The 12,420-nt window shown below is 50.8% G+C and overlaps 4 protein-coding genes across 4 annotated transcripts; 2 read left to right on the top strand and 2 right to left on the bottom strand.

Annotated features, from left to right (window-relative positions):
- Positions 1-2,613: 2,613 nt before the first annotated feature.
- Positions 2,614-3,347, bottom strand: PpBr36_08134 (uncharacterized protein; the record flags this gene model as incomplete). The annotated part of the gene is made up of 4 exons (XM_029895266.1): positions 2,614-2,940; positions 3,062-3,136; positions 3,227-3,265; positions 3,327-3,347. The coding sequence occupies 4 exons, from the start codon at positions 3,345-3,347 to the stop codon at positions 2,614-2,616; spliced, it is 462 nt and encodes a 153-aa protein (XP_029747245.1).
- A 793-nt stretch (positions 3,348-4,140) lies between these two features.
- PpBr36_08133 (uncharacterized protein) lies at positions 4,141-4,615 on the top strand (the record flags this gene model as incomplete). Its single annotated transcript, XM_029895265.1, has 2 exons — positions 4,141-4,174; positions 4,263-4,615. The coding sequence occupies 2 exons, from the start codon at positions 4,141-4,143 to the stop codon at positions 4,613-4,615; spliced, it is 387 nt and encodes a 128-aa protein (XP_029746992.1).
- Positions 4,616-5,182: 567 nt separating this feature from the next.
- Positions 5,183-5,911, bottom strand: PpBr36_08132 (uncharacterized protein; the record flags this gene model as incomplete). The annotated part of the gene is made up of 1 exon (XM_029895264.1): positions 5,183-5,911. The coding sequence occupies one exon, from the start codon at positions 5,909-5,911 to the stop codon at positions 5,183-5,185; it is 729 nt and encodes a 242-aa protein (XP_029746991.1).
- A 4,395-nt stretch (positions 5,912-10,306) lies between these two features.
- On the top strand, positions 10,307-12,313 carry PpBr36_08131 (uncharacterized protein; the record flags this gene model as incomplete). Its single annotated transcript, XM_029895263.1, has 1 exon — positions 10,307-12,313. The coding sequence occupies one exon, from the start codon at positions 10,307-10,309 to the stop codon at positions 12,311-12,313; it is 2,007 nt and encodes a 668-aa protein (XP_029746994.1).
- Between the last annotated feature and the right edge of the window lie 107 nt (positions 12,314-12,420).

The following is a 12,420-nucleotide window of genomic DNA, read 5'->3' as shown; positions in this document are numbered from 1 at the left end:
GGCTTCGGATGTTCAATTGAAACTTCCCGAGGCTTCAGGACTTCGTGGGCGACCGTGGGCCGTTGTTCAGTAGATACAGTTGTCAATAACTGCTTTTTGATTTTCGTTGTTCTTCTTGCTTTAATGCGCCTACTACACGTCGGCGTAAGCAGCGGTGCTTTGATGGTTGGATGACGTCGGTGGCCAACTCAATTCACAAGGGTGGTTTCGGGATCTCCAAATACGCAGGTAGTTAGGTCCCTTGTGCAGATTGTCGTGGTTTTAGAGTCGAGAGCTGGTAGATAATATTCAAAGTCAAGTGAGGTCTCGACTTCGATGCAGTTGTGATTTGGCTCGATGCTCCTCAATAGCGAGCTCATTAACGACGAATATTGGACGAGAAGAGCGTGGTGTGCACGACACTGGGCTTCTTAACAGTAGGGGGCCCGAACTTTGTCAACCTGACCAGAACGGAGACTGGACAAGAGAGGGTTGCTTTCTTTTATCATCCGTAACAGAGACGTAGGACTCAGTGTGCGGAGACCCAACCGTGGTGTGATAGATGAGGGGTTTGCATGAGAGTTTCGTCCGTAGTGGTGTGATGCCGTACGAGGACAGAGAGGAGGGGGTTGGTGCGGTTCTTGAAGTAATGAAGCTGCCATCGGGTTTCCCGCCATCGAAAGACCCCAAATACCGATGAGAATTTGGCAGGGATCTACTATAGGAGACCCCCGAGAGTTCAGGGCTCCAGCGTTGGATCCAAGGGCACCAATCAGCTGAACGCCACTGTGGGGTCGAGATTCAGGGACCTTCCGGGCTTTTTTTGTCTGTGGTCCAGCTGTTTTTAGCATTAATTGCGTCACAGCCCAGCGAGTCTCGTGACCGCGATCGGCGTTGGAAACAGTTTTTTGTTTTTGTTCGTTCGGCATATATTAATCAGTCTTGACTGATTCGGTCGCAAACAACTTCTTCATTGCCCATGTTGATTCGATTACCTCAAAATGTAGGCGCAATTAGCCAACTATTACGCAGAAATCCTACTCTTATGGCATGGATATTTCGCAACTACCCCGGGACGGAGATTATCGACTTTGCACAAGGTACTACCTAAGAATACTTTTTTTTTTTTTTTTTTTTTTTTTGTAGCACAGACAGTGGATGTTGCACGTCATTGACTCCAGTTTAATTCCGCCTAAAAAAATAAGCAGGGCAAACAGTCTTATGCATTGGAGAGCTGACCTTTTTCCCCATCTGCACTGATAACTTGACAATATATCCGGATATAAGCTCCGACATTCCCAATCACTGGTAACCATTTTAACTGATATCTTCGGGCAAAACCCTGCCTGCTTGGTCTTGGCCGATGCCTCGTCAAGGAACAATGCCGTTGTAGACAAAGCGCAAAGTGGCAAAGAGGCAACCCTCTCGAGGGGTGGTTATCAGTCTTATGGTTCTACTAAAGCTAGCAAGGGTGTATTTGATTCACAAATTCTGTAGGCATTGGTATAGCAGCTATAGCAGCAGGCTGATGAATCTTGACGTCGGTTGCAATTGTTAGTGCGATCTGTTCGCGCACAGAGTCGCGCGACACCCCAGAGATCGCCGATATGATCACCATAGTACCCCAATCATCTCCAGAGGAGTAATCTTTGGCAAGACTCTACTACGTGCAAGACAGCATAGGCGCAGATTAGTGTGGACAATTGACAACCAAGCGACCGCTTATCGACCTTGGAGGTCTGCTGTGAGGTTTGACAAGGACTGCCGGCAAGAGGCTCGATTAGCAAGCGATTTTCGACGTGTTCGCTGCATCGCAACGTAATGATATCCACCACAACGTCCACTTGAACGTCCGTCCCTTGCTCGATCGACAAACATGGCCGGGACTAGACCAAGACGCCAAATAGGCACTATGTGCTCGGGTTTATGTGGTGTTGACTATCAATCTTACTGGGTGTAAGCCATTTTGCCGCTGGCACCAGATATCAAACCCGTAAGGTTGGTGGCCTGTGATAAGTCGATCCTTTCTGAAAATAGGAGGTCTCGTCGGCGACAAACCAGGCACAACAGCATATAGCCTGATGGTTGGGTACACATCGCAGCCATAACGTATACTACTGCCACTCAGAAAAGCAGGCCGTCTCCGGAAAGAAAGCCCTGGTCAGCCGCACCAAAAGTGCTCCGAACCAAATGCGCTGATGTATGGCAGCCAATGTCCTTGAGGATGTTGACGTCAGTGGGACCCCGTCCCGAGAGAGCGAGATCGGAGATCGCGGGATCATGGCCCCACTGCGCTGACTGTTTTGGCGGCGGTCAGGGGCAAAATATCATCAACTATGCGTGGACTCGACGGCGTGAATAGAATCATACAAGTAGCTAGTGCCCATCTCTGAGGAGAAAATCCAGAAACAATGACAAAGGCAGAAGCCCAATCTAACACCCGCGCAACAATCGAAAACAATATCAACAGGGCAGCACTTACGCAGTTGCTTAGCATAGAACACGTCGTTTGATCTTGATCACGTTTCACACCATAAAACGCCAGAAGTGCAACAAATCTCCAGTATGGTAGCTTCTCTCAGATCGTAAATGGCCCCGCATCTTTATACCCACACACATGCCGGAGATGACCTGTCATACAGCAATCCAGATCAGCATGACCACAACGTCCATCCCCTTGCTCTCGTCGCCCTCGTGCTTGTACGTCCACATGCCGTCCGTCTTGTCGTTCCAGAAGGCTCCCGTGGCGCTGTGCATGCCCCTTCGGCCGACGTGCGGCTTGCCATCCGTGCTAGTCGCGGTGCTGGCAGGTTTGTCGTCGGCGCCACCCGCGGGCTTGTTTAGCTTTGAAGAGGGCACCAGGTGCTGTACGATGGTGCTGTTGACGGCGAACTTGAACTGCGGGGGCGCTGTGCTGTCTGAAGGCTGGGACTCAGCGATCACGGCCTTGAGTATCGTGTTCTATGGATGCGACGTAGTGGCATGTATGGTTAGCTGCGTGTGCCCCAGTGATTGTAGGAGGCGGTCTGGCAGAAGCCGATCAAGAAAGCTCTCGCTCCAGGTGGGCGGCAGCAAAACATACAATGATTTGATGGTTCCACTGCTCGGTCTTGGCGTGATCATAGAACTCTGCGCTGCCGATTGCATCGTTACAGGCCTTTTTGGTATGTCAGCAGAGGCTTCATAGCGAACCCAACGGGTAGGCATGTACGGAGCGGGCCTTGTCAGTATGCTCGAAAATACATACATCGGCGGCAATCTGCTTTAGGCGGTTGGTTGGGATTGGCTATGAACCTGTCAGTATAAGCGGCAAATTCTGGGTCGGCCAGTGGCAGGTAGAATCATACAGATGGGCCCTGGGCAGCCATTGTGATGTTTGTTGTGCTTTTTGGATGGAGTTGCAACTGAGGTATGTTGGAACGGAAGATGTCGTCTGATAGTGGAAGTCAAGGTGGGCACGCGACGTATTACTCGGATCTGCAAACCTCTTAGCAAAAGATGGATATAACTGTGCTGGAGGTTACAAATGGCAAGGCTTGTACCGGTAGGAGGCTTGACAAGGCTGACAGACGGATCGTAGGCAGGAAGTAACAGCGCGGTCGGCTCGCATTGGATCAACAACAGAAAGTCAAAGTCAACAAACCCGAAATTGTGAATCGTCAGACCACAAACATTACCTTAGCCAAACACAAACAACGCCCCTCGGCCAGCGCAGGAGAGATTTTGCTGCGGGGCAACGGGAGCCACCTTCAGGCAGGGGGCACGTGAGCACCCTTGGCGTTGAATCCAATCAGTCCTGCACGTGTAGCGCCAAAGCGGGGGCAGCTACGATAGATACCCGCTCTAAGTCAAAAGCTCTTCTTGTCCATTCCAAGGCCCAGACTCGGCCCATGGCGCTTGGGGTCTGTCGGAGGATCCGGTCTGGAAGGCATTTATACAAGCTTTTTTTTTTTTCTGTACAAAACCAGGAATTGCGATTGAGTCAATTCTTTTCTCGCTTGCGTCTGCGCTTTGTGAATATCGAGTTCCGTGAATCTGGCTGGCGTGATCCGGAACCCCGAGCGCATCACAGAATCACATATCGCAGCCCCGGGCCGAGGCCACTCTAAGGAAACGCACGCCCCTCGAAGCGTCTACGCGACCACTTAAACAACCAAGACAATGTCGAGCCAGCCACTACTTCAAACCGCACCGGGTAAGATCCATTGAGCCTCTCCGGCGAGAGACAGGTCGATCAAGATGAATAGCCTCGCCTAACAATACCTCAACTTCGTCCGTCACAGGCAAGCGGATCGCGCTCCCGACGCGAGTCGAGCCCAAGGTCTTTTTCGCAAACGAGAGAACCTTCCTCTCATGGCTCAACTTTACCGTCGTTCTGGGCGCCCTCGCCGTCGGCATGCTCAACTTTGGTGACCGCCCGGCCTTCATCTCCTCCATCATGTTCACACTGGTCGCCATGTTCACCATGGGTTATGCGTTGTGGCAATACCACTGGCGTGCTGCCACCATCAGAAAGCGGGGACAGGCAGGATTCGACGACAGGTTCGGCCCGACTATGCTGGCCATCATCCTGTTCCTGGCCGTCGTGGTCAACTTTGTGTTGAGGGTCACGTATGACAAGAACAAGAAGGTGTAAACGGATTTGCTGTTGGTGCGGTGGGACGGAGTTGTGTGGAATTTGGTGTGGCCTTGTAACGCAGGTTATTCTTTGTCCCTGGAAAGCTGCGGAACTGTACAAATACTAGCGACGAGACGATGCCTCAGTCGGGGGGGGGGGGAAGCATGATATGTTATATTTGGATATACTAAATGCTAGGGTGGTGGCAGCAAAGGCAGGTCTGCCGTGTTAATTAGGTACAGAAGGATGATTGTGTTTATCTGGAACTAGAAAGTCAGAGGCGAGTAGCAGATGTGTGAGTAAGCCCCGGTTGCCTCATGTCTCATTCCGAATTCCGGGTATCATGTCTACGTCCATTCCTTGAACGCCAAATGCAATTCGAATACCAAAGGGTTTTCATCAAAACCCTCCTACCAATGGCGGTAGGGCTGTGGGTCTTGTATACACAGCCATAGGCGTGCGGCTCTGCCAACAGCAGATGTCGACTAGTAATCAAAGCGTGTGGCTTTCTATACGGCGATGGCAGCCTCGGGAGATAAAAATAAAGTCTTCATATGCTCATATGGGTCGACGGGTTGGAGGTTGCTAGCCAAAATTTCGCTTTTGTTGCTGATTAATTATGTCAGAGTTCGTCTGCTCTGTGATGAAAGGTTTTGCCCTCAGCTCCGGGATTGGCACTCTTGACAAGAAAACACTCATATATAGTGCATGCTCAGTCTTGGGCCGACCCATGACTGCTCTCTCAAAGACATTCGGGGTATTTGCCGCCCGCTCTGTAGCCGCGACCTCGAATCCATCCTCATCTAGGTCGTCAGACACTCCATGGAGCACCGTCTCCTCGATAATGGTGCTTTCGTGGGAAGCTTCGACATCGACCTCGTACAGCCTGTTGTACTGGAACCACTTCTGGCCCTCCTCGTGAATCCGGCGACGCACCAGCTCGGTCAAGGATACCATTTTGGCGGCGTCCCTGGAGCGGGCATGCAGCAGCGCGGCACCAGGCAGGACGGCCATGTCTGAGGGGTGGAACCGGCCGAGGTGATTGAGGATCTGGTCGATCCGCTTGGACATGCTGGTCGACGATATGACTGAGAAGGTAGCGACGTCGTACCGTGGGCGCAGCTCGGTCAGGATGGCCTCGTGAGGCTCTAGCGGCAGTCTGGAAGGGATTTGGGAATTGCTTGGCCCCGTCCGCTGCTTCTTGTTCTTGGTAGCATCGTCTGTGGAAGAGATCGTAGTCGTGCCATCGGGTGGCTGTTTGCGCTTCGTTTGGCTGGGAACTGTTGAGGGAAGGATTGCCATGGTTGTTGCCATTTTGTGTCTGGCTCATAAAACCAAATTCTGGTGGTCGTGTGGCTTTTCGTCAGTCTGCGTTGTGGACGTTGAAATCAACAAGCTCCGAAGCTTTCACTCAAATCGGGCAAATTATTGACGACCAGACGCGTCGGGAGCTGAAGGGCTGAGGGTGGGGTTCGCCTGAAAACTATCGATAAGAGACTACGTCAGTTAGGTATAGCTGAGGTGAGGGAGCTTTGCGCAAGTCATCTCTTCACACAAGTGCCTACCGATTGGCAAGGAGGTAATACCTATCTTGACCATTACTACGATGATGAAATAAGAAGAAAAAAAAAACCCCGACGAATATAGTCGTTTTACTTTTTTTGTTTTTTTTTTTAAGGACTGCTCTTTTTCCATTTCAAAAACGAGGCTCCTGATGGCTGTAGCGACATCTCGTTCCACCACTACCTATCCTGGAACATCTTTGTTGTACTCAAAGATATTAATAGAGCTTGTATCGCTAGGAAGTATTCGAGTGTATCCTTGAGCCGGGAGGAAAGATCTGGTCGAGGAGGGTCAAAGAAATAAAGTAGACAAGTTACCACATGTATCTTGCTTCACTACAAACCTCTAGCTACTACCAAATGTCAGGATATATCGATGTGGTCGACTTCGAGTCTTGCTTGGCATACAGCATCTTCCTAGATCTGTTATTGTTGCACGCTATATTTCTCGAAATCACTGGCATTAGTCATAGACGGGAGCTTTCGTCTTTTGGCCGTGTTTTAGTGCAACAGTTATTGTAGCCTGGATATTTATGCGCACATTTCTTCCTGACCGATATGTATGAAGCAGTCGCACTCACAGATACCTCAAATTTAAGTGTATGTAAAGTTCCAGTCTGTTCAAGGTGTTATGATAGAGGCCCGACGAATTTCAGTGATGGCATGTGTTTTGAAATCAATAGCCCGGCATGCCTTGCCTAATGGACACGATTTTGCTGAAAAAAGAATTACCAAGTACGGCAAATGCAGCGCCGCGAAAGACCGAACTGTACGTACGCGATAGCATGTTGCCAATGTCGCATGGCACTGCCCTAAATAAAGTTCACTCATCGTGAATAAACAGGCTTCTTGATACTGAGATGCAAGGAGGAAACGGAATTGCACTTCAAATCAGATGTTCACTCGCTTTTAATAATACTGCATAGGCATGCAGCGTGAACTATAGGAATATTTAGATCCGACAACGCCATATGCACTACGGTATATTGTACTTCGTATTCACGCAGCCTATCACTCTTTTAAGGTAGTAAAAGAGCACACAATGACGAACTCAAGAGTCATGAAGAAAAAGAATTACCGAACCACTGACGAGTCAGAATGAGGTATCCCCAGTAAAAGTAGATTTACGGAGTAAAGTCACGACCTGGAAGCAACTCCAGCTGCCATCCAATCAGCAAGCTAGTGCACGTTTGCTTCGGATAACATGTTACCTTTTACTTACAGTAGATAGTCCATGCCTCAACATCTCTTGGCGATATCCTACTATAGTACCCAAGACGAGGTTAACACAAGCAAAACGTGCATCAATCGGGTGCCATGAAGTGGTACCAAAAGTAGTGCTTTGTAAAACACAGGCGCATTGCGTAACCAAGTTGCAAACTGAGGGCGCGAGGGGCGGGAAGCTATATGTCAATTATCTGTGAGGCTACCTGAGTTTTATATACTTCCATAGTATACATATAGTAAACGAATGAAGGTTATTTCTGCCCAGCCGTGGAGCCGCGACGGGCAAGCCTGGTCTTTTTGGCCTTGGCCATCGGGCATAATCCATGGGTGGGATGCCATGTTTGCGACGGCATGTTTCGTGGGATCCACTTTACGAGGCTTCCATGTTTAGATTAAAAGCAACGAAGACTTTCTGGTGCACGGATGGGAAATCAATCAAAGCGTCAGAACCTTTACTGTTTCCGAGATTCCATGCATCGAAACTGACTCTTGCAAGCTTTACGGATGGGGAAAGCTGTCATGGCACACGTAGCAGTGTGTCAAGGGTCCGAAATAGACTTCATACACCCCGGCAGAGTTCAGTCGATATTAGGGAGAATTTTGCTGTTTGGAATTGAGGGGTGGTATCGAGGAGTCGGGTAAGTACTTAGTAGCAAAGAAACCTAAAGGTACACTGTCGTATCCGGTGCCTGGCAACTTGGCAAGACGATAGAACCAGGTACAAGACCAGAGAACGCAGAGAAACAATTCACAGAGTATTCCAGCATCTTACCGTAGGAACGCATAACAAAATGCTCAGCACCGAACGACGCCATGGTGCATGCCCGAGACATGCTGTGTTACGAGTGCCCAGAAATTAGCACCGACTTGTCTCCTCCACAGTTCCACAACCATCCGCATTTTTGTGTCCACTCAGCAAGTGGGAGGCCACCGGGACTGCCAGCCGCTGTTGGGATGGAGACGAGCTAGCGCATGTTTGACCTTGGTAATCTGGCTAGTTGTATCCACCGATGGGACTATGTACCGCTTAAGTATGATATCCAGGGGGTAGACGGATTTCTGGAATCCGGCCCTGGAAGCTTTGCGCATATTATTATCGCGTCGGCTCAAGCTGCGATGTGACGGCAATGTGACGGGACTTGGATTGCGATGGCGATTTTGATTAGCCATAGGCCCAAGGGAAGTGCTAAAATTAACGAGCAGACAAAAGAAATCGATTGCATCCTGGACTAACTACTGCACAGTACTGTACCTATAGGGGCACACATAACCCTAGCTACGTACGATTTACATATTTACATACTGTTTGGCTTGGTTGCTTGGCAAGCAAGGTTGGGTTACTGAAGGGGCCTACCTGTTAGGTGAATTTGAAAAAGGCAATCACTGCCAAAGCTAGCATAGAAACTGCACCAGCGTCACACTTGATCCGATCGGCAAACCTGACCGTACCACTCCTAAGTGCACTTGTTGCTGTGCAGCAACCAGGCGCAGCCCAAGTGCAGGAATAAACAAATCAAAGTGCGTGTCTATTATGGCGGCATCCCACCAGCTTGCTCCTAGGTTTAGACGATACTTGGCTGCTTGATAAAGAAAGCTGAATTGTAATTGGGCCCGGCGCCAAAGGGTAGACGATGGTTTGCACTCAGAATCGAGGGAGATGGAGAAAAGGGAAGAGTCACACAAGTTCACAATCCTATCCTACCTGACCTTTCCTATCTCATCCATTTCCCTCCATTCCTCATCTCAAATCTTCAAGAGGTCGTTGGCCCCTTGCTTACGCCCTCCAGAAATACCCACTTCGTAAGACAGGGTGCAGCCAATCAGGTTGCATATCACCCATCCCACCTCCGACAGGCCTCTTCCCTGTTGTTGGCGTTGCCCCCAAAGCAAACGGGCCAAGCGGAAAGGAAATTCCCACTTTCGCTCTTACCACAGCCCTTCCCACTCACATCCCATCACCCACACCTTCCTCGAATCATTCATTGTTTGTCAGTCATTGCTACCACTATCAGAAAAGCACGTCCCAAACTCATGCCGCACACCCCCCGGTTCCCTTGCATTTCCCATTCGTTCCTTGCCTGACCTCCCACTCCTGATCTGACAATCCGTCAATCGCCCACTCAACCCGCAACAAACAACTTTTTTTTCTAACCGCAACAACAGCCAGCAAATCGAGCAGGATAACAAAGCGCGCAACTGTTCAGCGCAATTTCCTGTCTTCCCCCTTCCAATTGCCAAAGTTGCACTTGTTTTCATTTTTTTATTCTTCACCTTTCTCGTTTACCTTCCCGCACTCATTTTATTTTGCACTGCGCAATCATACCTCTCCCATTTCTAGCCCCTTTTTAATAACATTTGATCGGTCGTCGAGGCTTTTACTAGTTCTCGCACCTTGCTGGCCTACTTTTGCGCTCGGCTGAATTTTTTTTTTTTTTCCCTGTCGCTTTGGGGCCCAACGAAGCGCGACCCCGGGTTCGCTTTGTGTTTGGGTTTGCCACATCATCGCTGCCTACAGCGCAGCCGTTTTTTGCGTTTGTCATCTTTTATATCTGTGGTTTTCTTTTTAGAGCTGCAGCCACATACTTCATACTTGAACCAACAAACACACTTGGGTCACCACGATTCGGTCATCTTACGGAGGGAGAGTGCTCAGTTACGTCAGCGCCTGCCTGCCTGTCTAGACTGCGCAAAAACCCGCCCCGACTTTGACGGCGATCTTTGTCGCACCACCACCTTCTCTCTCCACATTTAGCTCAAATCACTCATTTGTTCATACGTTGCAACATCGTCAACCCCAGCTGTATAATAACCCCCCAAAGGTGCCGTCATCACCAACCACACCGGCGACAAATTCTGGGTCGTCTCCAAACAACACACGCTGATCGAAGCATCATCGTGAATTCTGTCACTCCTCTTACCCATGTTCGCTTTTTGGACCAAAGATTCAAGGGGAAGTGAAAAGACCGTGGATGCGACTCTGCCTATGCCACTTTTCGCAAAGCCAGTGAAGGCCTATTTGGACTCCACCGCTGCCCCAAAAGCTTTCCGAAGCCCAGAAAAGCTCAAGAGGAAAATTTCTAGTGTCGACATTTCGCCACTCACCTTTTCTGCTAAGCGTACCAAGATCGAGTCGCGCGACATAACGCCTCCCGCAGATGATGTCGGCGCGCCCTGCGACGAGCCGGAGCCCACGGCCGCCGGCATACCCGCGGTTGCTGGGTGTGTGACTGACCAACCAAGCCCTGACACTAGGCAGGTCCAAGGTGTTATTCAGTTTCAACTCAGCCTGGAAATACTGAACAAGCACAATGAGCTGCGGTTAATAGACCAGGAGCTGGCCAAATGCCAGATCGCTCTGGAACAGTTGCGCAGATGTCACCTGATCCCTTACCCAGTCACGTGTCCCACTCCCGAACAGATGCTGGACATCAGCAGCGGCAAGGGCCCTGCCATGCGCAAGCGTCCTGGCGAACCGGTGCCAGAGTGGGCCGCCCCATATGGAGTAGTAGACGGCCCTTACGCGCGCCACTATGCCAAGTGGCTCATCCCTGATCCCAAGTTCGATGGCCTTCTGCCAGCCTGGCAGGGACTGGGCGGCCATGTCAGCGCGCCAGTGAGTGCGACGGAAGGTAGGACGACAAGGAACAGTGTTGGTGAAAGTGTCGCCCCGGGTAACTCTCGCGGCGCTCGAGCGTCGACGAGCTCCAAGCTGCATTCGCTCAACACAGGTTACGCCCAGCCGAAGCAGAAAGCGCCCTGTGTTTTGAAACGCTCCGACGGGAAAACGGTCAAGCTTGTATGTGTCGACTGTCACCGCGAGAACTTCAGTAGCACCCAAGGATTCATTAATCATTGTCGAATTGCTCATAAGCGGGATTACAAGAGCCACGAGGAGGCTGCAGTTCACTGTGGGCACCCAATCGAAGTCGATGAAGTTGCCGGATCTGGTGTCACTGGCGGTGTTACTACCACTGGCGCCAGTGCAGGGCCCAGTGCAGCGAGCGCCACTGAGGATCGAGCAGTTGGAGGAGGGCCTTCACCCTTGGTTCCGGCTTCTGGCCTGGTTCACACTTTTGCTCGGACAGATATGTCAGAACAAGAAGCTTTCGCTTCTCTCGAGACTCGCTTGGACGCCGCTCTCAAGTCATACACTGAGCGCAAGTTGCCTCTTCCAGTGCCACAGGCCTCTTCCACCAAGACGGAGCACAGGTCGACTGGCAGTTCTTCCGTCAGCGCACCTGAGGCTCCGCACCTTTCTCGGTTGTTGATGCGCAAGAATTTGAACATCGACTTAGGTCTGCATGTAGCAGACGCCAAAACTAAAGAAGATATCTCGGATGTGTACATGGCTGATGATGACGAAGACTCGGAGGAGGGCGAGGAAACTGCCAAGACTCAGTTCAGTCCTGCTGTCAGTCGCCCCCCTGGCGTTATGCGGATGCCGGCGAGAGCTCCAGCTGCTTCGGCACCAGCGCCTTGCGCGAACGGTGCCAAGGGATGCTCTCCTCAAATGACCCTGGCTACGCCCATAGCTACGCCGACAACAGAAGTGTCACAGCCGGCAAGCCTTTTCGATGACGATATGGACGTCGAACTGAGCCCCAACACTTTGGTTAGCAATAACGCACCGTCCCTTGTTAGCGATGATAGCGAGTACGATGACTCGGACGACGGTAGCTCGTCGGACGTGAGCGATATCATGGACCAGGATTCAGTCACTGAGATAAAGCTCGAGGACGAACACGAACTGGCGCCACGCGTGATCGGCAAGGGCTCGTCGGCGGTCAACCTGAAGAAAGAGGAGGCGAGACACGTGACATTTGTGAGCCCTGTTCGTGGCGCCGGGAAAGAAGGGCGGCGGAGGAAGAATAGTTCTCGGCAACCGCAGCCGCGCATGCAAGGAGACGCCAGGGACATTTTGCCCTGATGTGATGAGCTGTTGAACTCGTATTTTTGTACCTGACTCTCTCCGTCACGCTCTCGAGGAACAAGATATTGAGGGTCCTCATACACCCACATTTTCACTGTTTATAC

This window comes from Pyricularia pennisetigena, chromosome 5 (assembly GCF_004337985.1).
Source record: "Pyricularia pennisetigena strain Br36 chromosome 5, whole genome shotgun sequence".
NCBI lineage: Eukaryota > Fungi > Ascomycota > Sordariomycetes > Magnaporthales > Pyriculariaceae > Pyricularia > Pyricularia pennisetigena.
This window is presented reverse-complemented; position numbering and strand designations above follow the sequence as displayed.